At 30.9% G+C, this 24,857-nt stretch overlaps 1 protein-coding gene across 7 annotated transcripts; it reads right to left on the bottom strand.

The window, feature by feature from the left end:
• Nucleotides 1–1,654: 1,654 nt before the first annotated feature.
• LOC134711961 (uncharacterized) lies at nt 1,655–19,927 on the bottom strand. Of its 7 annotated transcripts, none has more exons than XM_063573006.1 (2): nt 19,780–19,927; nt 1,655–2,977 (listed from the first exon to the last, which is right to left on the bottom strand). In XM_063573006.1, exon 2 carries the CDS (start codon nt 2,907–2,909, stop codon nt 2,025–2,027), a length of 885 nt encoding a protein of 294 aa, XP_063429076.1. In that variant the 5' UTR covers nt 2,910–2,977; nt 19,780–19,927; the 3' UTR covers nt 1,655–2,024. The 7 variants fall into 7 exon arrangements, with proteins under 7 accessions (XP_063429076.1, XP_063429082.1, XP_063429079.1 ...); XM_063573012.1 differs by lacking the exon at nt 19,780–19,927 and adding an exon at nt 16,263–16,335; XM_063573009.1 differs by lacking the exon at nt 19,780–19,927 and adding an exon at nt 13,523–13,738.
• Nucleotides 19,928–24,857: the final 4,930 nt, after the last annotated feature.

Here is a 24,857-nt window from a genome sequence, read left to right as displayed (position 1 = left end):
TTTTCCTGTTTATTATCGGGGATAATTTTTGTCTTACTGCTAGCATTTGGTTTCGGTTTTTGTCATTCTGAAGACTAAGTGTCGATCTGTAGTTGTATAAATTCATGGTCTTTGATCTTTCGATGGAAATATTTTCAGGGGTAATCATACCATATCTGCTAATTTCTATAGAGGTAGAATTAATAATAATTGAAGAATGTAAAAACAGTAAATGATATCAAGGACATGCCATTAACTCAACTAACATAACTATAATGGTGCACTGGTTAGGTTTTGTCTTACCGTTAAACAATATTCTAGTAATCTAGTATATGATTTAGTGTGGAAAAGACATTAATTATCATTGATATGGTTAACTGTTAACACAATTCAGAATTTTGGAAATACTAAGGCTTTTCTACCTCATGTATTAATTACCTTAGCTGCATTTGGCAAATCATTTAGGAATTTTGGTCCTCAATGCTCTTCAACTTCGTACTTTATTTGGCTTTTTTTTTTTTTTTTTTTTTAAACTTTTTTTTATTCGAGCGTCACTGATGAGTCTTTTGTAGACGAAACGCGTGTCTGGCGTATATACAAAATTTAGTCCTGGCATCTATGGTGAGTTAATTTAGCACGTACTTTGGAATTTGTATACTAATTTCTGATATAAGGGGTGTTGATTAACCTCCAGGGATAGAACGTATTGTGCACTGGGAAGCTTTTATCGTGGTACTTGATAACATATATAATACCACGATGGGTTACTCAGAATAGTATTGGAGATATTTAACAACCATCAATAGGGACAGAAAGGCATACTCAAATGTAAAACCATACGGAGCAGTTAACATGTTCTTGTCATACGAATCGAAGAAATAAATAGTTGGGAAATGAAAATAAAAGGAAACAAGGTAGGACATTAGAAAACAAGGTCTTTCCAAAAGGCTTGATCAGCACGTTAAAAAAGGTGAAGAGTGCTTAAGAATTTCTGAAATATTCAACAGTTTTTATTTGAGAGAGAAAAATTACCCACAAAAGACAACTGGTATGATAGAAAGGTATAGTAATGTATGTCAAGAATATATAAGTGTTGGGGGGAACATAACAAATGTTCTACAAACTCAATTACTCCACATTGGGGTCATGAGTCAAATTCAAAAGTATGCGACAGTTCGTCTTTGAATAAAGTATATGGTCAAATATCAAACTATTATAATTATAATAAAAGGGTAGAATAATGACCCAGAAAGACATTATCCAAAATAAGAATAAGTTGACCTTCAAATCAAAGATTGAGGTCACAAGAAGGTCATTTAGATACGTGACACAACTATTCATTGAAAGTTAAGGGGAATTTCCAAAATAATTTTTTTCCACATGTTATGTTAAAGTCTCGGTGTCTTATACACAGCAGAAAAATTGAACTTGAAAAGGTACATATATATGATTGATGAAATAAAGTCTATTTCGAAAGAAACTTATAGCCGCCAGATCTGAGCATTTAAACGATTTTTAGCGTGTTATACAACGGTATTACATTTCTTAACCTTTAACTACCAATCATCAAATACTTGTAGTCCCATATGATTGTAACAATTGTTTTACTCTTGGGTCTGCTTTTAGTCAAAATGCCCGGTGTTATACACTGAAAAAATTATAGAAATCAAAATAATTTAAATTAACGGAGTTTTACTCCGTGCATATATTTGCACTATAAATTATATACAAAAACATCAAATGGTATAATTAATACTGTGCACAAGGACAACATCGGACACTGCAGTGATTCCAATTGTCAAACAAGACACAGTCTGCACCAAATATTTTCGGCAACAAAGAGGCATTCCGAATAGCAGTGTTATTAACAGTTTTACATCGTAATAGTCATCAACAAAATTAATTTCATTTAAATGCAATCATAACTGATTAACTATAATCACGAAGGATATCACAGTAAAATCTTATTTGCACACATCCCGAATTATGCGTTGCTTGTAACATATGTACAATGAGCACGATTTAAGCTTTAACATGACCTTGATTTAAGCTTTAACTTGGCCTTCCTTTGATGGATGTTGTTTCATCCATTTTTTCATTTTTCTAGCGCTTACCATTTCAACTGATCGGTCGGTTACAGTACCTTCAATCAAGCACTCTTTAGAACCATTTATTTTATTTTGGTCATTTTCAAACCCACTCCATCGTCCTAAACTACTCTCCTTTTCAGGCATTGTATTTTCATAACTCTCGGAATGGGATTTTTGAAATTTTTTCTTCTTTTTATTTTTTGCTCTTGAAACATTGTCTACGTTTCGCATTGGCAACAATAAAGCGTGAGTTTGTTGTTGTTCGTGGTTTATTGTTTCTTTAGTACTGTCCTGAAACGATTCTGTTCTCCGTAAACTATAAACGTAACCATTTTCTTTGTCCGGTTTCCATTTATTCGATAAACTCGAATTTCTTGGAGATATTGGTAAACTAGAAGCGTTTCTAAAAATACTTGGTAATTTAACATTGTCGTCTTCGTTTTCCCGTAGGGGAAAATGATTATAGACTCTATTTTCTATAAACGAATCCGTTCTATCCTTATTTATAGAATCTGATCTAGCTAATCTTATATTTGATGGACAGCTCGGAGATCTACAAATTGAGCGTCGGCTCGGTTTGCTATCCCTTGAGAACTGACGAGATCCAAGTGTACTTGTAGGACTTGATATACTCGAAATACTCCTTGATTTAGTACGCTCGATTGTTGGAAGTTTGAACACCGGACTTGCACATGTATCCTCATTATCTCGACCACTATCTGGTTTACGGTACGAGTCTGTACTCTTTTCTAATTCATGTTCATTACTAGAGGTGCTCAATTTCTGTCGGTTCGAAATGGGCGGAAAACTGTTTTTTTCTTGCTTAGGAAGAGACGACATTTTTGCAAACACAAACTAAATGTTCTATTCAAACTAACATTTCATTCACAAAACCATTCTCTCAACTCCTGAAATGGAAAATAATAAATAATTTACAGATCTGATTGCTACGCTGGAAAGAAGATGAATTAAAAATAAATGACTTCTTCGCGAGGGATAATCCCTTTCAGACAAACCTTAATACGTGTATATTATAATATATTCCCATGTGTCGGTACAATGTTCTGAGAAGAAGGAAGTAAATATCAGGTCCAAGTGGACAATAGATTGATACTAAAGTACATAAACATGAAGGGCCTATACAGACGGTTAACATTCACTCCCTGAGGTCAGTCCACCTGTTAGTCAGTATCTTACTTAAATGGTATGCAACTTGATTTTGAATAGAGAGACAGTTACATATTTGTAGGTGTCCAGCCCTTTTCAATATTATTCAAAACCCGATCTCGCATTGATCGCGTTTTCTTGTACATTTGTATATCATTAATTCTACATGTTACTTAACATGTATGTCATCATAATTACTGTATTCGTTTACCTTAACTATTGTGTCTGTATTTATATTGTATGTTTCTCTGTGAACTTGTATCTAGTTTTTAGAGAATAAAGTATCTATGATATATATCCCGACATATCAAAAACGGGAACGATGCTAGGTTTTAATTAGATCGAGACATTTTCTTTGAATATTACGTCCATACAATTTTCATAAAAATAAAATCAAACGAACATGTCAAAATTTGTGATAAACGATTTTTAAATACATCATTAATAGTAAATTACTCCTCATTTAGTGTCATTTTATGTACAATAATGATTTATGGAAAATTTATAATAGAAATGTTAATGACTATTATCAAAATTTTAAAAAGTAAGAATTCGTACGGACATCAGTAAATAAATCTAGCATAAGTGTGTTTAAAAGTAACCGTGAAATGATTTTTTTAAATGACATACACAAATACAATTTATTTTGAATATATATTATGTGTTTAAAAAGTTATTTCATCATCATGCAATTGTTCATTAGAATTGTTATTCAAAACTATTAAGAGATGAAACAAAAACACAATTTGACCAAAAAATATAAAGTAAAAATTGCAATGTTTGAATTAGTTAACTACTATTCTACCTACCTTCGGTATTTCTCAATATTTAGTTCTAAAATCTATATAAGATATAGTATCAACAATATGTAGGTTTAATAATTCTTTTCTAGATTTAAACTTCTTTGACATAAATCGGATTTCTCTATGGTAGGATTGTCCAGATTTAATAGAATTAGGATTGTTAATATCCATTGGTCCCGAATTAATGCCTTGGACATTATAATGGATATCGTGGGTCAATAACAGAAAAAAAACATAAATATTTGATCAGCTATAAATGTTCACACTTTACATTATGTTATACGTTCATGGGTTTAATATCTGTGTGTTTAATTGTAAAATTTATTTGATATACTTAATGCCATTTGAAGACATTTTAAATGTATGTGTTTACACCCTTATTTAAAAACGATTTGGTTCGTCTCCACTGACCTCAATGTATACTTACTAGAATACTAACAACTGTTCAGTATGTTCCTACTTTTTTAATTGGAGAAAAACTAAAGGCATTCGTTTAATGACAAAAGAACTAGCTCTTTTCAACAGATTTTTTATAGATTTTTAATTGTTGTATTATGGCATCACTGTCCCAGGTTAGGGAGGGTTCAAACCTCTTCTACCCGCTATATGTGCCTGTCCTTAGTCAGGACTCAGGTTGGCATTTGTTGTTGTACCGACCAAAGAGCAGAAAACAGCCGAAGGCCACCAATGTGTCTTTAATACGTTGAGAAAATCCCGCACCCAGAGGCTTGCTACAGCTGACCCATAAATAAAAATATGTACTAGTTCTGTGAAAGTGAATGCCATACTAAACTCCGAAATGTATAAAAGTAAAATTAAAATCATTCAAGAATAACAAAGGCCAGAGAATCTAGACTTGGTTGGGACAGTCGCAAAAGAGCGGCGGGGTTTAACAGGTTTTAAACCCTCCCCCTATACCTCCAGCAAATGAAGAAAAACAAAGTAATACGCACGGTTAAACTCAGTTTAAAAGACTCCGAGTCCGAATACGATGTCAGGATATGTAATAATAGAAACTAACCAAATAACAATGAAACATAAACTAACGAAGGCCTACTAGCAGGTCATTAGTTTTTTCGTTTTTGTTTCAAATTAGTCATTTCGTGGTCTCTTATAACAAAGCCCATATCGCATAGTCAGCTATAAAAGGCCCCGAATCACAAATCTAAACCATTGTTTGGTTGCTGTATCTTTGTTGTTGACATTACATCCACATAAGAAAGAAAATTTGAATGCAGAAAGAAATGGAGATTTGAGAGAGACATCATTGATAGATATGCAATGACACAACAATACAACACATACCACAACTAGCTTTGTTTTTTAAAGTCGTAACTTTTTTTTTGCACTAAAAATGTTCAGATTCGGTTACAATTTTAGTTCTAATAAACAGGAAAACAATTACAAAAATGTTTATTTAGGAAATAACAAAACGTATATGTAGCTAATCAAATGATTACTATGTGCTTCTTGGTATCTTATTGCCATTTCAATTAATGAGTCCTTTGAAAACTAGCCAAAATTGCCACATTGAACCTCCAATATCATACAAAACTCATGACAAATAACAATGACAGTCGTATAGTGATTGTATGCTTGAAGCCTGCATTCAGATACAATTTTGTGATAGACGAATTGAAAATAAATTCATCACTATTACAGGACGAGATCTAAATGCTTTCATTCCAAAATTTGCATTTCTAGTAGCATTTTTTTGTCATGCCTCTTTTTATTATATTCTACTTCTTCGTTCTGCTTTTATATAATTATCTATGCAGCTGATTATATTTTCATCAAAGCACCGTACGGTTTGGGTCTGAGTGGAAATTTGAAAAAAAACGTTGTTTTGGATCAAGGAGAGAAAATTATTTGCCCTTTTTCGCAGAAAACAAATAAGCATTAAAAAAAACATACACTGATTTATAGTTGAATTTGGAATGGTTCTATAAGAGCATGAAATTTTTACAGCTTTACGTCTGCCATTTGGTATATTGAGTTAAATTTGAATCGATCTTTATTAGGCCAGATGAAATTAAATTCAATATTTTTTACATAAACAATATTGATAAAATAAATTGACGTTCGTGATCATTAACATTGTTAAACTGTTTTCTATTTTTCAACAAAACAGGGTTAGAAAGTTAAGTATATTTGATCTGAATAAACAATTATCTCGTGAAGTACTTTTAAACGGGTCTAGACTTAGTAGTGGTAGTAATGAAATACTTCCGATTTTTTAAAGATGAAATCAAATTAATGGTTTGGAAATGCGATTGTTAAAATGGCAAACAAAACTTACCTGACAATATTCCAATAAATTCTTAATAGAAAGGGTCAATATCAGTCAAACACACGCCTTCACAGTAATTTACAGGGTTATACAGTTTTCCATAAGTGATTTTGTTAATTTGTTTGTTCGTTTACTCTTTACTGATTCTTTGATAATAAAATTTAAATTACCATCGAGAGATAATTTTACAAAATCACATTCATAGTTCAAACTTCGTTCATTGTATGTTATAAAACTGGACCTAGGTTTTGACCACCACTGTTGTAAAAATACCCTCCTTTGTTCACTGAATCCATTCAGTAAAGAACTTTCATCCCATGCATTAGCGTGTGTATTTGATATAAAACAAAAATGAACTCCGTTTCAATGTTATGACGTTCGCGATTTTATTTAATTAACTTGGTAGAGGCAATCTATTATATTTCTTCATCATTATCTTGATATTCATAAGAACTTTTATGTTTCATTCAAAATATCAAGCAGAAACTTTTCGCATCACAATCTGTTCGTTGGGTTTTCAAACATAACTTGCCGTAAATGATACCAACTAACCATAATAACAAAAAATTAAAAAGTCTTGTTTATATTTGACTAAAAGAAAGGAATATACTTCTTACCTTATTATGAGAATAACCTAAATATTATAATCCACTAACGTTCAGGTGAGCCGTGTAAGGTTATGAAATCAACTATTTCAATTTGTTTGCTTGAAAATTTTAATATATTTACTTATAACAGGCCACCTCGAATATAATTTGTCATCGCATATTAACATTTTATCAGGTATTTAAAGTATAAACTTAATATTTTAAGACGATTGTTATGTAAAAACAGAAACCTGTGGATTAACAAGTGTAATTTATTGAATCTAGTATATAAATGCTGCCATTTAACTCATAGAACTGAAGTAGCCACCAAATCAGTTCATTAAAATATTATCCTTAAATTGAGAAGACATTTTAATTTAAAGATTGATACTGGTAAAATTAATCTCCTATTTATTACGTATGCGTGAAAGGTATAAACAAAACATTTTTTTTTCAAATTAAGACAAAGCTAATTCTGAAAACGAACTGAAATAGTTTCTCGATTTATGCTATACCAAGTTTGTAATTTGGTACGCCTGTCTTTGTGATAAGTTACAGCTCATAAGAAGCATTTTCTCTTTCTGTAAAGAACACATCTCAAATTTAACAACCTTAGGTTAGTTACTGATATATTTAGGAACAAAACGACCAAGGAATATTGAACGTAACGTATTTCAATTGTGTGACATTGACATGTAATAATTGTGTGAAACAAGGATAAACTAATCTGTAATTGTCTGATTTTGGCATCGTTACAACTTGTCTACGGCCCTAGTTTGTTGTAGCAAAGCTTTTACTCTTAGGATTTTCTTAAGATACTTACTATTTTAAATAGACCTATGAATGTGTTTAAGGATTAAGTAAATCTAGATAAAGCTAGAAAATGACAGGATAGGATTGAATAATAGACTCGTTGACCTATTCCAGAAATTAAAAAAGACTAGTTAGGGTTGAACTCATTGACCTACTCTAGAAAAAGAGTACACATGGTTTCCTTTGAAATGCATTACTTTTTGGCTTTCAATCAAAATATGGGAGAGAAAGTTAAAAGTTCTTCACACTAGTACATATATGTATATTAAATTACTCAAATTATACTAAACAAATGTATAAAATTAGACAAAAACATCTGACAATAGGTCAATCAGAAAGCAACCTAATGACAAAAACAATAAAATTGAACCTATTTAAATAGAAGTCGAAGGCCTTCAAAAATAATAGTAGCCAGAAATGATCTAAGTTTTACAGGAAAAAAATGATGAGCAAATTCAAAATTAACAAAAAGAGATTTTAGTTGTGAAGGAAAATAAGTACATACTCGAGAGTGACCATTGAAGGTGCGAAAGATTCAGACGAGCGACAAAGAAGAGCCCTGTGTTTATCATCTGTACTAGTGTTTGATAGTTATCTGCATGCATTTCCTATACATAAGTAAATATCCTACTCAGTATTCCAAATTTTTGAATGTTTATATCATATGAACTTCGCGTTGTTACATTTTAAGTGCACACCTATATTTTTTTCAGAGTTTTATGCAGGGAAAGTGGGCAGATAAAAGTATAATATACCTACTGAAGTGACTTTAAGTAGTTGTGAAACAAAATACAATAACTGTCATATAAACATTTATTTCCACCGACATTGTAATGGATGAAAAATATCCAACAATAAAAAAAGCTTTAGTATTAAGTTTAGTATTAAGATAAAAGAATTTGCCTGTTCAGTTTTGATTGAGATCTTACATGTAACCATACAAGCAGTCGGGTATTGTTTGAACAAATAAATATCAATTTGTTCTCTACAGTTAATAACAGCAATATGACCACCCCTGCAGAATTATGTAATTTCAACAGTATTGAAATAAATCCATGTAATTAAGCAGGGTGCTTAAAATGACAAAGTAGATTAAAATAAATTGTGCAGGTTCTTTCACAAATTAAATGGAAAAGTAATAACAAGATTAGGCATTTTGAAAAACGAAGAATAATTCGTAATTTCTTGCAAACGACACAAACCTTTACTAACGCTTATCCTGGTTCTCATACAAAAAGAAACGTCACTTTAAACAAAAAAATTGAGTTATATTTTCAGTTTCATTGTGCTACATGTATAGGAGTTCGGTGTAATTTCTTCGATTTTGTACATGTATTAAAAATGATATATAATATACAACATTTTTCAAACCTTCGAAGCTACAAATATTATAATAGACATTACCAAAAAGTTTTATATCATCTTGAATTTTTATAATAACATTTAATTTTATTCATTTTATTTCCTTTTGTCAATGTTCCTGCCCTTGTCAGAGATGGTTTGTCAGCAGCTTCTTTGTATGGGGTGTATGATTCTAAGTAAGTTTGAATGTGCGTGTTCACAATGACTTTTCATTTTCCATGTTCGCAATATTTTCATTACAAAAAAATGCACCATAAGAAGGATCTCAATAAGACCACGGCCACTGTGCTGCTGACGTTGTGCATGGAATATACAGTTATGTCAAGTCTCCGATATCAAACAACTGTAAAAGTATGATTTTGTTTTAGCAGATAATGTATACTTTAGCTTGCTTTAGTCAATTGCGAGTATTCTTTCATATGGTAAATTGATTACAGTCGATTCGTTAGGACTTATGTATCCAATTGAAGACTAAAAAATGTAAGAAATAGGAATATTATCCTTTCAAATATCCGTTTGATACCTTGGAAAAAATTATGAGTATGAAAAAGGCAAATAAAAACATTTATTATGGACAGTGCGCTATGCAGCAAAACATGACAAGCAAAATACAAACACACGCAAAATTCATTGGTATTAGTATAACATTTATACTATGAAGTGAGTCTCTTTAACCAAACACGAAATTCTGAAGCACAATTTATCTTAGATTTGTTTTTTACGTTACTGATACATGTATTACCAAATGGACATGAAACACCACGTGTTATTAAATGTCTGCGTATGGAATCATACATCAGAATTAGATAAATGAAGACTTTATTATATCCTACCGATTGAGACGTTTTAAATAGATTTATTTTAAATTGCTTAGTAAAATGTGAATGTTTAATGAATGTGTGTTACAATAGTATTACATAGGATTATCCTGGTTTGTTTAATAATTAAAATATTGAGATTCTTTTATTATACTTTTATTGTGAAACTTTATTTTTCAAGGTTGGGAAAACACTTTGTTGTCTGTTGTATAATTTCAGTAACATTCTTTTATCGTCAGACTAATTTTGAATACAAATTCGTATTTAATAAACTTGCACTAACTTAACATTGTGTAGCCATTAAAATGCATAAATATTGAAAAATTAAAGTAAAATACCGTGTAAATATACCAAGCTGTACCATCTGCGGTCTTCCAGAATATCAACATTAAAAATAATTAAGTGAAAAAGCATGAGAAAGTGTTTCCCCCTTAAAATAACATGTAATCTTGATTTAAATTGAAACCAAAAACACACAGGATTCATGCGGTTGATTATCTAATCCCGGATTTCGAATTTTGTGATTCAGTGTTTTTAAAATAAGTAAACACAGATGTGAAAGTAAAACATGTTTATACTTTTGTTTAAAAAAAAAAGTATGAAAAATTTGAAAACCTTATAATAGTTATCAAAAGTACCAGGATTACAATTTTATACGCCAGACGCGTTATAAATGTATCCACAGAATAAACGAGTGGTTAGAACTTGCGAGTCTAGAAAAATGGTGAGAAAAGCAACGACACACATGCCTACCTTGAACCGTTCCAATTGTACAAGTCACCACAATCATGTTAAAGCATACTTTTGGGAAAGAAATACATTTTTCATGCATGATAGGATCATCATTCTGGTCTTTCAAATTTAATTGTAAAAAACTTATTTTACCTAAATAAAATTTATGTGATTTTTTTTTTAAATATCTGCTACCACCATTTTAAATGGTCACACAAAAATAAATGTTATTAGCTCATGTTGATTAATTACCCAATTCTCGAAGCTGTGTCTTATACAAGGTTTAACTATTAGAAGCTCGTTAGAAATTATTAAGCACGTTTTCTGCATTCGGGATGAACATCCTACTACCCGTCCTGTTACTTAACTTTTGTTGTTGTATGTTTATCCTATCAAATGAATAATTATGTTACTTTTGTCTCCATAGCAACTGCTTTTCAAAATTAAGTTTAAATGATGCAAATTTTAGATTAGCAGTTTATGAACAAACATACTTAATAACGAATTAAAATTAACAAGTTTTATCTATTACTGCTAAAAAAATTAATACATCATTTACAAAATACAACAGAAAGACTCACTGTTTGTTCGTGGTACATCAACACAATAATATTCTTCTTAGTGAAATGACCAGCATTCCACTTACACCATCGTTAATAAATTAACAGTTCCAACTTCATCAACTAACAACTCAAAATTCAATAAAAAAAAAGTATTGTAACATGGCGTGTTGGATTGAGATGAATGATAATAATCTGGTCGAAACGCTTCGTGGGGAAATTTTCAACTTGAGTCATTATACCATGAAGTGATAGTATGTACATAAGTATACAAGAACTGTAACAATGAAATTTTAATAATTTATCAGCTTTTATTGTGCACTTGCCATCAGCGCTAATTGTTTTTACCGGATAAAAGTGGAATGCTTGACTGCGTTTCTTAGAGAGCATGGAATTACACACGATTACCCTATTAAAAGCTACCCCAGTAAGACAATACACGTTATAATGGCAAATCCAATTGGTATTTTTTTCAAATTATCTGAGTACGAGATACTTTACCACTTCGATGTGTTCATAAGCTGAAGTATAAACAATAATTAAGTCTTTAGTTTTCCAACTTTTGTCTTGAGATATCATGCATGTGATAATCGTCCATGATCTTAACTAGATTTGTGAAAGAGCCTGTTACGTATACGCTCACTGGAGTCCATATGCATCTTAAATAATGGCAATTTACAACGAAACATCTACTAGATATAAAAAAGAAGATGTGGTATGATTGTCAGATTGTGATGGTGAGACAACTTTCCACAAGAGACCAAATGACACAGAAATTAACAACTAAAGGTCGCCGTACGATCTTTAAAAATGATCAAAACCCATAACGCATAGTCAGTTATAAAAGGCCCCGAATACAGTTCAAGATTGAAAGTCTCTTTATTGCAGAACATTTGTGTTTGCAGTTTATCTCTTTTATAGATCTTTTATATAGTTTTTGTAAAAATGCTTATTTGAATGTGTGAAATTCATTATAAAGGACAAAAATTCTTTTAACGACTTGACTGACGATTTTGGCCAGAGCGACTTAAAATAATATTAAGTATCGTTAGATCTTATAGTTTTCAAGGTAATGGACAAAATTGAGAAACGGTTTTCAGATTCAGATTTTGTAACAGTTAACGAATGATGATAGACGACATACGCCATGTGATAGAAATAGGGGCCAGATGAGCTCAGAATATCAATACTGCCTTTTAATTTATTTATACGAATTTCGAAATCGAACCAACACTTTTATATCACGAACGTCTGTATCCGTGTAATATATATACTTTTTCACGTAACACTTTGACCTTAATAGGCGTGGAACGAGTTTGATCGGAACTAAGTCATGTTTTGAAATTTGCCCTAACGTAGAAGCCTCTGCCAAAGCCAAACAAATTCAATTAAAGACACATGAAGACAAGGGTATATGTTCAAGGAAAGAACCTGTTGCAATACGTACAGGCTTTAAAAATTAGACAAAGTGAAGGGTCTTGCATTTGGTGAATAACTTTCTATATAATGACCAAGAAAGTACTTTTTTTCTTAGAGATTTCAAGATAACACTGACGTAACCTGAGTTAATGTTCGTCAATATTTACAATCTGTTTACAATTCAGTGTAATAAACGAAATTTGTTTTAAATGAAACTGAAAGTACATTGTTAGAGTAGATATCAAACAAATTAGATGGATTTAAAATAAGTCGATCGTTGTGCGCATTTAATTTGCATGCACAACAAACAGATCAAGTGCTTTTCTCTGTTTAAATTGTATGCTATTACACAATGTACATGACATTTATATTTGAATAACCTCATAAAGTAACTTGAAGTGCATGACCTATCGAACTATTGGGACATTTATGACTCTTCATATGAAATTAAAAGATCCAACCTCTTTAAATGAATGTCTCTTAACGAGAGAAAAAGATCAGACTTTGAATATTAGCTTTTACCAGAACATGTCATTTTTTGTGTGTTTTGTGACTTAAATCCTTGATTAAAAGCACTTTGATTCTACATATTATGCACCTAATATTAACCTTAATGTCAAAAATTTAACCAAATATTAAAAAGAACAACTTAAAAAAAGAAGAACTGAAATAACATGTAATAAAAGATTTAAAACGTGCTTTAGATTCTAGACGGAATGTAGAGAAGTATGAAAGAAAATGTTAATGACGGTCCAATCCTACACATAATTGTCAAGCTAACCACACTCCAGTTTCTGACAGGAGTTTTGTGTACTAGTATCTTGATCGACGTAGGCTAGAATGTTATCCGTCTACATGCACTCAAACATGAAAATCAAAAGTAATAGATATAGTCATCTTACCTAAAGTCTATACATGTGTATTGACGGGCAGGTATCCAAGTATTGCGAAATAGTAAGTTTATTCTTTTCCCAAAAGTTCACAACAAGCAAAAGTACGGAACAAGTCTGAATTGTCCATATAACCTCTTCTTCTTTCGGATCACATAACGCTAAAAGGTTGAACTGTTAAAACTGACAATCCCCTGACTTTTATCTGATTTTCAATCTTTTAACTTCTATTCACAAGAACAATAAACAAATAGAATAGATTGACTATTTATGAGGTGTCAAATTTAGTTTAATCTGTATAAAAAAATCAATTTCGACAATTAAAAACCGATAAAAAAAATCCCATTACTAAGTGGATGAAATAATATAACCGAAGATTACGCGGGTGTCTGTTATTTTATATTAAGTTAGGTCTCTTCTGCGAGATACGATTTAATAACCAGTTCAATCTATTATTATTAAACATCTAATTGAGTACTAATATGACTAGAATTATCAAGAAATAGCCAGTTCGAAAATCTGCACTGTGACAGCTAAAACTGGCACGCCAAGATTCAATGTGAACACTCGTTATAGACACAGCGTAATATCTTCGTTTTCCTTTCATAAAATCAAATGACACTGTTAGTTAGAAACAAAGAACCAATGACAATGGTAAGGTCAAATAAGTCAAATCACAAATACTTCATTACGTAGTAAAAAAAAAGGGGCGAAAGAGAACCGAGGGACAGACAAACTTCTCGAACGAAAACAAACTTTTCTATGGCTAAAAATGAAAAGACAATCAGACAAAGCCTCCGGGTGCAGGAATTTCTCGTTACATTGAAGACCTGTTGGTGACCTTCTGCTGTTGATTTTTCTATGGTCGGGTTGTTGTCTCTTTGATACATTTCCCATTTCCATTCTCAATTTTAAATAATAGTATACATGACACAACATAGAAACTCAAGACTTAAGTGTGGGCATATTTTACAGTTTTTTCAATTAACTACCAAAAATGCTGTCAAAGTAATCTGCAAAATCATTAATCGATCCTGCATACAACACGCTCGTCTTAAATTTAGTATGTAAATAGATTTAAAAAAGAAGGCTTGTCATATCAGTGGATCATTGTAATAAACGGTTAGAAGTACCAAAACTGAATACAATTAATAATACAAACATAAATCATAAAGGTCAAAATTGTGTTAGCATACTATTTAAGGATAAGTTTACTTTCTAGACCGTTAGAAACTAAAAACGTGTAAGAAAATAAATTAATTCTCGGTTTAGAAAACACTCAGTTTACAATACAATATACTTTGATCGGTAACAATAAACGGCCCTTTAACATTTTATCCTTAAACAGACTGACACCTTTGAATTTAAATGGTTAAAGTAACTGTTGAACGTGTGTTTATATCTAATATGTTCAGATTTTTTTAGAACCCTAACACAAAAAGTGATTTAAGAGTTTAAAAGAAATGATCTTAAATGTGGACATCTACGACATCAGATTGGAACCAAATTATAATCCCTGTGTTATTTGATTTTTACATTGGTCGCTAATGTTCAGACACAAAGAAATTTACATAATTCCGAAGACGTTCCAATCAGGACTTTGTCGCCCCTTGTCATCATGTTTAACCACATCAAATGAAGATCGTTTTATCATCAATCATACGCTGTATTCCTGATGTTTTGCCCTGATGTTGCAGAGTTTTATTTTCAAATATTTTTGATTTTCCTTCATATGTTTATAAGAACACCAAAGTTCCCAAGTATACGTTTTATAGAACAAGAAACTGAAACATCATGTATTGTTCTAAAGAAATAGCGATTAATAACGAGACTATGTCATCTAATGGTTGGAATTAAATCATTGAACAAACTTGTTTAAAGTCATAATAAACGAGTGACTGGTGAAAAATAATGTTATTCCAATTCTTGAACCAATGCATACAAACAAGATAAGCTTAGTCTTCTGTGCACGATTTTATCATTTTTTTCGCTAAAATTTCGTATAATCGTCTATTTTATTTTCAATCGGTCAGTTTTGTTGTGAAAATATGGCAGGTAATTAAAGTTCGTGTTTTGAAGTCAAAGTTTAACGATTGTCACCTGTTTGTCAACAAACAACAAAAAGCATGGATATTTAGCACATGTTTATACTGTACAAGCAGATACTGTTTTATTTTAAGGACATCCATGCGTATTGCGATCACCAGATTTTTACGAGATGGTTCACACTGAGGTCACTTTGCATACGGAACATATGTCGGGAAATTGCTTCCTTCCAGGAAGCAATGAAAATGAAGTAAACTTCTTCTAATTTAAAATATGAAAAAATTAAAGAATTTCCTTTAGAAAAAGTACATGTTCATAAGTTTTATAATCATAAGTTTTATATTGAAAACGATCCATTGAGTTATAAAAAATATAGTCATTTTGTTTTTATTTGTGGTTTCTTATGACTTTAACGACTTGTTTTCAAATATTTCGATTTTTGTAACGTCGGTTATCTTATACAGTATTGGGAAGTAAGAGCAAAGTATGTGTTGCTTTTTTCTAAAGTATTTTTTATTAACCTTATCATACACATCGATTAGAAATTGAAATAATTGTTCAACAAAACATTTGAAATGAATATTTCATAACTAATAAATCAAAATTTTACTGTGTCCTTTTTTAAATGCAGAGTGTTTAATTTAATTGACAGATTTTTATGTTTCGATATAAAAATAAATATTAATAAAGTGCAACAAATACTCACACAAAGACTGTCTGGAGACATTTAACTTTTGTAATGACAAAGTACAAATATCAATAATTAAAATTATTACGGAGAGTTTTATGACTTGAACATGAATCAAATCGATTACCAACGGATGGTCTGATCGGATTGAATTTCTCACAACGCAGTAGATTCAGAAGTATCAATAAGTTTACACGATTTCTTATGTACCTCAGCCAAGAATAAAGAGTTTATGACCCTGGTTGTGGATCTAATTATTTAACTAATGGTAATATTAAGAAATATGCAATTATATGAGGTTAAGTCGGACGGTTTTCAAAGTCAATGAGTTCACTGTTGATGTCAACTATGTAAAAACAGTTCAATATCGATGTCAACCATGTAAATGCCGTTTAACAATCAGTGTCAAAAGTAAATTAATACAATGTCCTAAGTAAATAAAAGCCAATATTTTAAGTAAAGAAAAGGCATTGTCTGAAGTAAACGAAAGACACTACAGGCTATGTTAAATAAAAGACAGTATGGAGTCAACACAATCAAGTATTTTTAAAGATACAAAATCAGCTTAACCTCCTATTAATATTAATATATAGACAATAATATTGCATTGACTTGACATATCAACGATATAAGGATGAGACTTAGAAACGGGGAAATGCGAGGCTGTCCCCCGTTTCGGGCTAAATCCTTACATCGTTGATATGTCAAGTCAATGCACTATTATTGTCTTTATACTGCAATCGAAAACAAACATTTTCAATTGCTGTTTAGTATGTTAATGTTTTTTATTTGATTTAAATATTGGGGGTAATCCCCCTTTAAAAGGCCTCATATCACACAGGCGGAGAAATATACAACACGATGAAATGTACATCATTACCTGTTGAAAACCGCAATCAATGGTGAACGAATTCGTTTGTTTGCAGACTAAAATATCAACAATAAACATAAAAACATAATGATTTATAGGTTAAACAAAAATATTAATAAGTGAAATATAGTGTTTTCCTAAATTTTCTAAAAGAAACAAGTGTGAGTCGTTAAATGCATCGTTGTTTACATTGGAAACAAGAACAGGTCGAAGAGGTCGTATGAATAATTAAATATAATTTCGACAATTTCTTTTTAAATATTCATGGGGAAAAGTGATGTCAGGCCAGTGACTGTATATGACATATAAATATACGGTCAACGCATTTTGACTGCTCAAATAGAACGAGTGCAGTATAAAAAGCAATACATTCTTTGAAAGCTGAATAAATACAAGAAAATTTGCGGCCGAATAATGTTATTCGAAACTCAATTTTAAAACAGTGTCCCCAATAAAGTCTACTGACGAATTAGTTTTAGCAAGTTGATACTGGCAGACATACTAGTAAGATATAAATTAATATTTATTGGCTGTGTAATTTCAGTGATCAGTACTTTTTTCCAGGATTATTAATCGGGTATTATTCCTGTTGTCACCTGCAATGCGACCACATTTGTTGACGACCGACCCGAGGATTCCAACGACCTCCTTTACGTTAATGTCACAAGGTACTATGTGCATGCAAGATTGGTTCATTTAAGTATTTTAGAGAAGATAAAATAAAGATACCCATTTTTATTTTATTTAAAGTGATTTCATACACTCATGTTTCAAAAAACTTCTTTAATTGTGTTATATGAAAGAATGACAAATGTATATATATCCTCGCTTCTATTTTATCACTTGGCTTATATCAGATAATATTTACAAGGATATCTAACTTATAATTGCGAATGTTTTCCTATTATGTTTTTCAAATGTGAATCAACTCTTTGATTATGATTAGACAAATTTAAAAACTTTATTCTTATCTCTCATGTATGTGCAATTGGAAAAAAAATTTGATTAGAAATGTGAAGCAAGGAGCCAAAACGTATTGAATGACAAGGTTATGATACAGATTTTATAAGCTTTTATAACCTTTTTGTCACATTATTTCTCAAGTAGATTCGATTCTGTTGTCCATACAATATCATCTCTTAAACAATCATTTACAGTGAGTCATATATATATATATAAATATATAACAAGTGCATTTTATTAGATGTGAACTATAATATTTCTTTAAAGCCATAAGAAACCTTATATTAAAAAAAAAATATGCATATGTTTTCTATAACTAAATGGATAGTTTTCATTATACAACTTATGTACATATACTTTTTTTCTGAGGAAAATTCTTTAATTTGTCCACATCTAGAAGAAGTTAACTTATTTTTAATTGCTTGCTTCCAGGAAGCAATTCGCCGACATATTTTCCGTATGCATAGTGACCCGAGTGTAACCCTCCTCGTAAAGATCCGGTGACCACAATACGCATGGATCTGTCATTTAAATAAACAAATATCTGATTATACATGTTAAACACGTGCTCAATACCCATGCTTTTTGTGATTTGTTTACTATAAGGTGACAATCGGTAAAACTCGACTTCAAAACACGGCATTTAATGAGCAGCCATATTTGTTAAATCATAACAAACAGAGAGAAAAAAATTGACGATTATATGACATATTTGCGAAAATAATGATAAAATCGTGCACAGAGGACTAAGTTTATGATGTATACATGCATTGGTTCAAGAATTGAACAAACATTATTTTTCACCACTCACTCGTTTCATATGACTTGAAGACAACTTGTTTGAATTGCTTCATTGCACCAATAATATCACTAGTCATTTTTGTTTGTTTTTACAGACACATTTTTAATATTTATAGATATAGATATTATATCTTTGTCAACAAACAAAACTTTTAATTTTTTTTATTTATACTGTTGCAACAAATATATACTTCGAATCGAAGTTGAAGATAATCAAATTTAAAAAAAAAACCAAACTTTTAATAAATATTTACAGATAACTGATGATTTAAATATAACGTGTCGATAAAAACCAACAAAATTAAATCTTATGATAAATGAAAAAAACCCAGGAAAAATGTAGAGTAAAATAATAATATTCTCAAAACTGAGCTTTCCTACTCAAATTAAGTATTATTTTAGTTGAAGATTTCTTATTTCAGTTAAACTTGACACGATTACAACATCTGATGGGTACTCGATGTTAAGTCTTCTGTTATACATATTTCTTGCAATCTTCTATAATACATATTTCTTACAATCTTCCATAATACATATTCCTTGCAAACCATTAGCACATGTCCGTATAAACTTTTTAAATACATAGGCAATGGAATCTTTCATTTTGTTTTGTAAACTGGTGTTAGGTCCCCAGCTTTATCAGCGAACACTATAAATACGAATACGATTTTTACCTCTTCACTGCCTTTTTCTTCTTTATTCTTTAAGTGTTTTCTATAGACAAGTGAATACTCTGCGGTCTCTTCTTGCTTTGATTAAATATACTTGTAACATCAATTGTGATGTATCTATATAATAGACATGTAAAGATGAAAACTTAATTGAAAAAATAACTAGTACTTAAAATGGTTAAATTTTAAGATATAAAACATTTCGCAGAAAGAATTTTTAATTCCTTACCTAATTTCAATTGGACTGTTTTGTCTCCTGGCTTTGTAGACTAGACCATTTCGTTTGTATTGTTTGTATTACGACCGATTTCCTGTGCTCCGGATTTGAACTCAGTACATTCAATATAATCACGCAGGCGCATTTAAAGATTACATGTCTTATTCGTTAAAAGATTTAATTGTGCAAATTACGGTTATGAAATCTATACAGTCTATGAATGAAAAGAAAGTTAATGTATGCAGTTACCTCGATCAATTATAATAGTTATTCATAAGAATTAAAGTCAGAGAAGCAATTTGACAGGTGATTATACCTTAAGGTACACCATTAGTTGTTAAATAAAGTATAGATTTAATCAAAGTGCAAGAAATTGATATTATAAGATCATGCATCGAAAATGTCATTGCTTGAGACCAACCAAGACTTTTGTTTTACCTGTGAAATAATAATTTTTTTTGTAAGTATTTGGCAATTTGGTTTGTTACACAATACGTTGCGCGTGGTTATTGATGTCGTGAAAAATTGATGTGAAACATTAAAATCTACGTAAATTTTTTAATCAATATTCTTGGTTAATTTGTGTTTACCACCTCATTCAGTATAAAATCTCGGCTGTTGAACCCCATTAACTAAAGGTTCAAAAAAATATTTCATTCATAAAAACAATTAAATCCTGGATGAAATAGATTTTGAATTACCTTAACTTGAATCAAAATCGATGCAAAACATTAAAAAACTTTTCTTAAATTTGTTCACGAACGATACTTAATGATAGGGACAGGGACTGATGAAGTATGTTTCTATACATTTTTCTATAAATATTTTTTGAGGTTTATTAATTTGAAAATGAACATAAATATTAATCTTCATCATATAACTTTATGGTCTAATAAGTAAGATAATGAATAAGAAAAAAATCTGATGGATCAATTCCCGGAACAGATCTTTGATGCTTGAGTTAAATCGCATGTGATCAATGGTTGCTGTGAGACTTGAGGTTATATCGGCCTGACCAGTTATATCACCCAATGAATTGTAATAATTCTTCAGGAATAATGATTAAAGCTAAACATAAGCTATGTTTATGATAGTGTTTTTGCAATATGCAAGTAATATTTACTGTGTATTTGTCGTTTAGCTGTATTTGGCAAAACTTTTAGGAATTTTTGTCCTCAATGCTCATCAACTTCGTACTTTATTTGGCATTTTTAATTTTTTGGATTCGAGCGTCACTAATGAGTCTTATGTAGATGAAACGCGCGTCTGGCGTATATTTTTAGTTTAGTCCTGGTAACTATGATGAGTTTATTTAGATGATCATAAACAAAAACAAAATCACAAAATCAACAGAAGAGTACATAGTATTTTATTTTATTAAGTTATAGTATAGTGTTTTGTTAGTATTGTAAACAAGAGGCAACAATATATTAACGGTTACAAAAGTTACATATCAAGATTACATAGTGTGTTTTTAGTAATGTAAAGAAGACGCAACAGTAGTTTACAAGTGAAAATCGTTTTTATTATTATAAACAAAAGGTAGCAGTTATTGTAGTTTACAAGTGACAAAAGTTACAAAATGTTTTTATAAGAAGTATAAATAAGAGGAAATCGTGACAATATTACCAGAAGATTACATAGTGTTTTTTTTATAAGTATGGTAAACAAGGGACAACAGAAGTTTACCGTTGACAAAAGTTATAGCAGTTTTATTAGCATTATAAATAAGATCCAACATAAGTTCACTGATGACAAAAGTTGCGAATATTGCTAATTGTTTTTAGTAGTATAAACAAGAGACAGCAGAGCTTTACAGGTGACAGCAGTAACCAAATGTTACAGGTTATTTTGGTATGATGGATAAACGTTAACAGTAGTTTACAGGTGACGAGAAAAGAGGAATATCATGGTCTATGTTTACAACACTAAAAGACCTGGATTTTGCAGATGATATTGCCTTATTATCATCTCGGCATGATCATATGCAGGAAAAGACCAACATACTCAGTCATTTCGCAAGCCAAACCGGACACCAATTCAACACACAGAAAACAGAGGAAATGAGACTGAACACCTCATCTCAAAGAAAACTATAGCTAGAGATTGATGGATATGAAATTCAAAAAGATGATAAATTTATTTCTTTGGGCGCAGTCATCAGCACTAAAGATTCTACCCAGAAGTACATCAAAAACAGATTGGCAAAAGCAAGAATAGCATTTCAAAAACTAAACAACATCTGGAGATCAAAACATAACAGCAGAAAAACAAAAATCAAATTATACAAGAGCAACATAAAAAGCTGTTCTTTTGTATGAAAGTGAATGTTTGGGAGTTACGAAAGCAGATATGAGGGCACTTTCTTCATTTCATCACAGCTGCCACTGACAAATTTGCAGAATATTTTGGCCTAATTGCATCTCGAACACCAACATACTAAAAATGACAGAGTCGTCCTGTATAATTGACGAGATAACACAGAAGCGCTTCCGGTGGCTTGGTCATTTTTTGAGAAAGGAAAACTCAAGCATAACGAAACGGCTCTTAGATGGACACCACAGGGAGGGAAAGAGACCAAGAGGACAGCCCAAAACAACATGGAGGAGGACAACAGAGAACGAATTAAAAGACCTTAAGATGACATGGGAAGAGGCAGAAACAATGGCAAAAAAACCGACCAGAGTGGCGAGGACCTTATGCTCAGACCGGAGCGAATAGGATAAGTAAGTAGTTTACTGGTGAAAAAAGTTACAGAAGATTACATAGTATTTTTTCCTTGGTATTACAAACAAGGGGCAACAGAGGTTTACTGCTGACAATATTAAAAGAAAATAACATAGTGTTTTCTTTAGTATTACAAACTAGGGGCAACAATAGTTTACCGCTGACAAACATGTAAGTAAAAGAAGATAACATATTGTGAATAAGATGTAACAGTAGTTTACCGGTGACAAAAGTTACATAGCGGTTTATTTATTATTATCAACAAGCCATTTATTTAGCTAAGTACTTTTGCCTTTTTGGTAACCATTAGCGAACTTTTTTATATATAAAAACTTGAAAAAGTACTTAAAACTTTTACATAGTATTTTGATTTTTTTCAGTCTAGATCTAATTCCAAAACTTAAAACTGCAGTTTCATCATGATTTGAAAGTTGCATAAAGTTGCATAAAAGAAGTGGGACGTTAACATAAATAATAAAGAACGTGCCGTTACATAACATCGCCTGTATAATTTAATTAACATGTTAAGATGTTAGGGATATCACCGACCTCTGCATTATAAATCTATTCGTTAAAATTGAAAGCATTTTCATCAGATAAAGAAACAGCTAATAAAGAATTTAAGTATCACAAGGAACTTTTATGACATGTAAGCTGGTTTGCAGCCACTTTATCATATAATCTGCCAATAAAAAGTGTAATGCAAGATAAGTTTTTGAGGAAAAGATATCAAAAAAGAATATGAGACGTGGTACATATGTCAACGAGAAAGCAACCGAACAACACAAATCAACAAAAGATATCCTGGGATCAACAATCAGTAATCATCAATGCTCTATTGGTCTTTTCAGATCGTTTAAGACTTAAATGGCCTATTTAGCACACAATTTTATATCACTTCAGATCGTCGATTATATTAACAAACCTATAGGTTTATGTTTCTTCTAAGATATTCCATCAGCCAAGTTTCAAGTGCTTCAGTTTAATAGCATAATTTACATGATATATTTAAATATTATGCAAGTTTATAAGACAAGTGGAACTTACGTAATAATTCATCTTGATTAAAATACTCTATAAATTTTAATGTTATAGATTTGCCCGACATTTCATCTAAAAAAATACTCATTGATTCTAGAATTATATGTCGCTGTTTCGAATCATTCACCCGTGTTCAAGACGAGATCCTATAAAATTGATATGATTATTATTTTGAAGTAGACCAACACGCTTTATCAGATTGAAACATGCTAGTGCACTTCGCGGTAATCAGCAGAAAGACTTTTCACCTAATATGAAATGTAATATAATTCAGTTCTAACTCACATATGCTAATGCTCTTACATTTCTGATGCCAGATGTTCAAAAATTGTAACGTAACTCATTTTTAAAGTCTTCGGGACAAAATGATAAAAAATATAATACAAACACGTAAAACATATGGAACAGAACTAAGTAAATATATTTTTTTGCATAAATCAGAGGCAATGATTGTTTTCTTATGTTCACAACTCGTCAATCGATGTTGAATATATAAACCAATATTACATATATCACAGATGTATTAAAGCGATAACAGACTTCCGATGCTCAAATGTTTATCGATCAAACTCAGAACGATGAAACAAAAGGTGCATAGACAGGTTAAGCACTTCAATTACGACAATCAAAATATCAAGAAAAGAGCAGGACACAATGAAGATATTTCCGCTGTTTATTCTACAAATTTTTAAAAATTCTTTTATATCTAACACCATACACATCAATTGTTGAGAAATTGTTTAGTCGTATCGGTCAACAATTATTGTTCTTGGAAAGTCGATTTCAGTACTTGTTTCTTCTAGATATTATTTCTACATAATGAGTACTAGTACGTGTTTGTTAATGCCATACATTGCAAAATTTTAAAACAGTACAACGTGATTTAACACTTTACATAATAAAATAATATAGAACAAGGCACATACTTCAAAACCGGCCAAACATATAGCAGCATACACCTCAAGAGAGAAGCTAAGCATATTTTCATTTTTCTGTTTATTTGTTTTACGTCATTTTACCCTTTCGTAGTATTTATGATAAATATTATTAGTCTTAAAGACGAAAAGACTTCACTCAGGGCAAAATAAATAAAACAAATCAAGGACGAATTGCTCATTCGAATCAAATTCATCATAAATAAAAGGTTCAATACTACGACCGACTTACAATAACTATGAACTATTATAATGTAAATGATCGCATTTCATTGAAGATTTTGTTGTTTCCTGATTTAATTGTTCTTAATCAAAACATGAAAGTGTAGCTCTAGACACGAACAATGACACAATATAAACGTCGATTATAAGTAATGTATGGCCACT

The sequence above is a fragment of the Mytilus trossulus genome, chromosome 3, assembly GCF_036588685.1.
Source record: "Mytilus trossulus isolate FHL-02 chromosome 3, PNRI_Mtr1.1.1.hap1, whole genome shotgun sequence".
In the NCBI taxonomy this organism is placed as follows: Eukaryota; Metazoa; Mollusca; class Bivalvia; order Mytilida; family Mytilidae; genus Mytilus; species Mytilus trossulus.
This window is presented reverse-complemented; position numbering and strand designations above follow the sequence as displayed.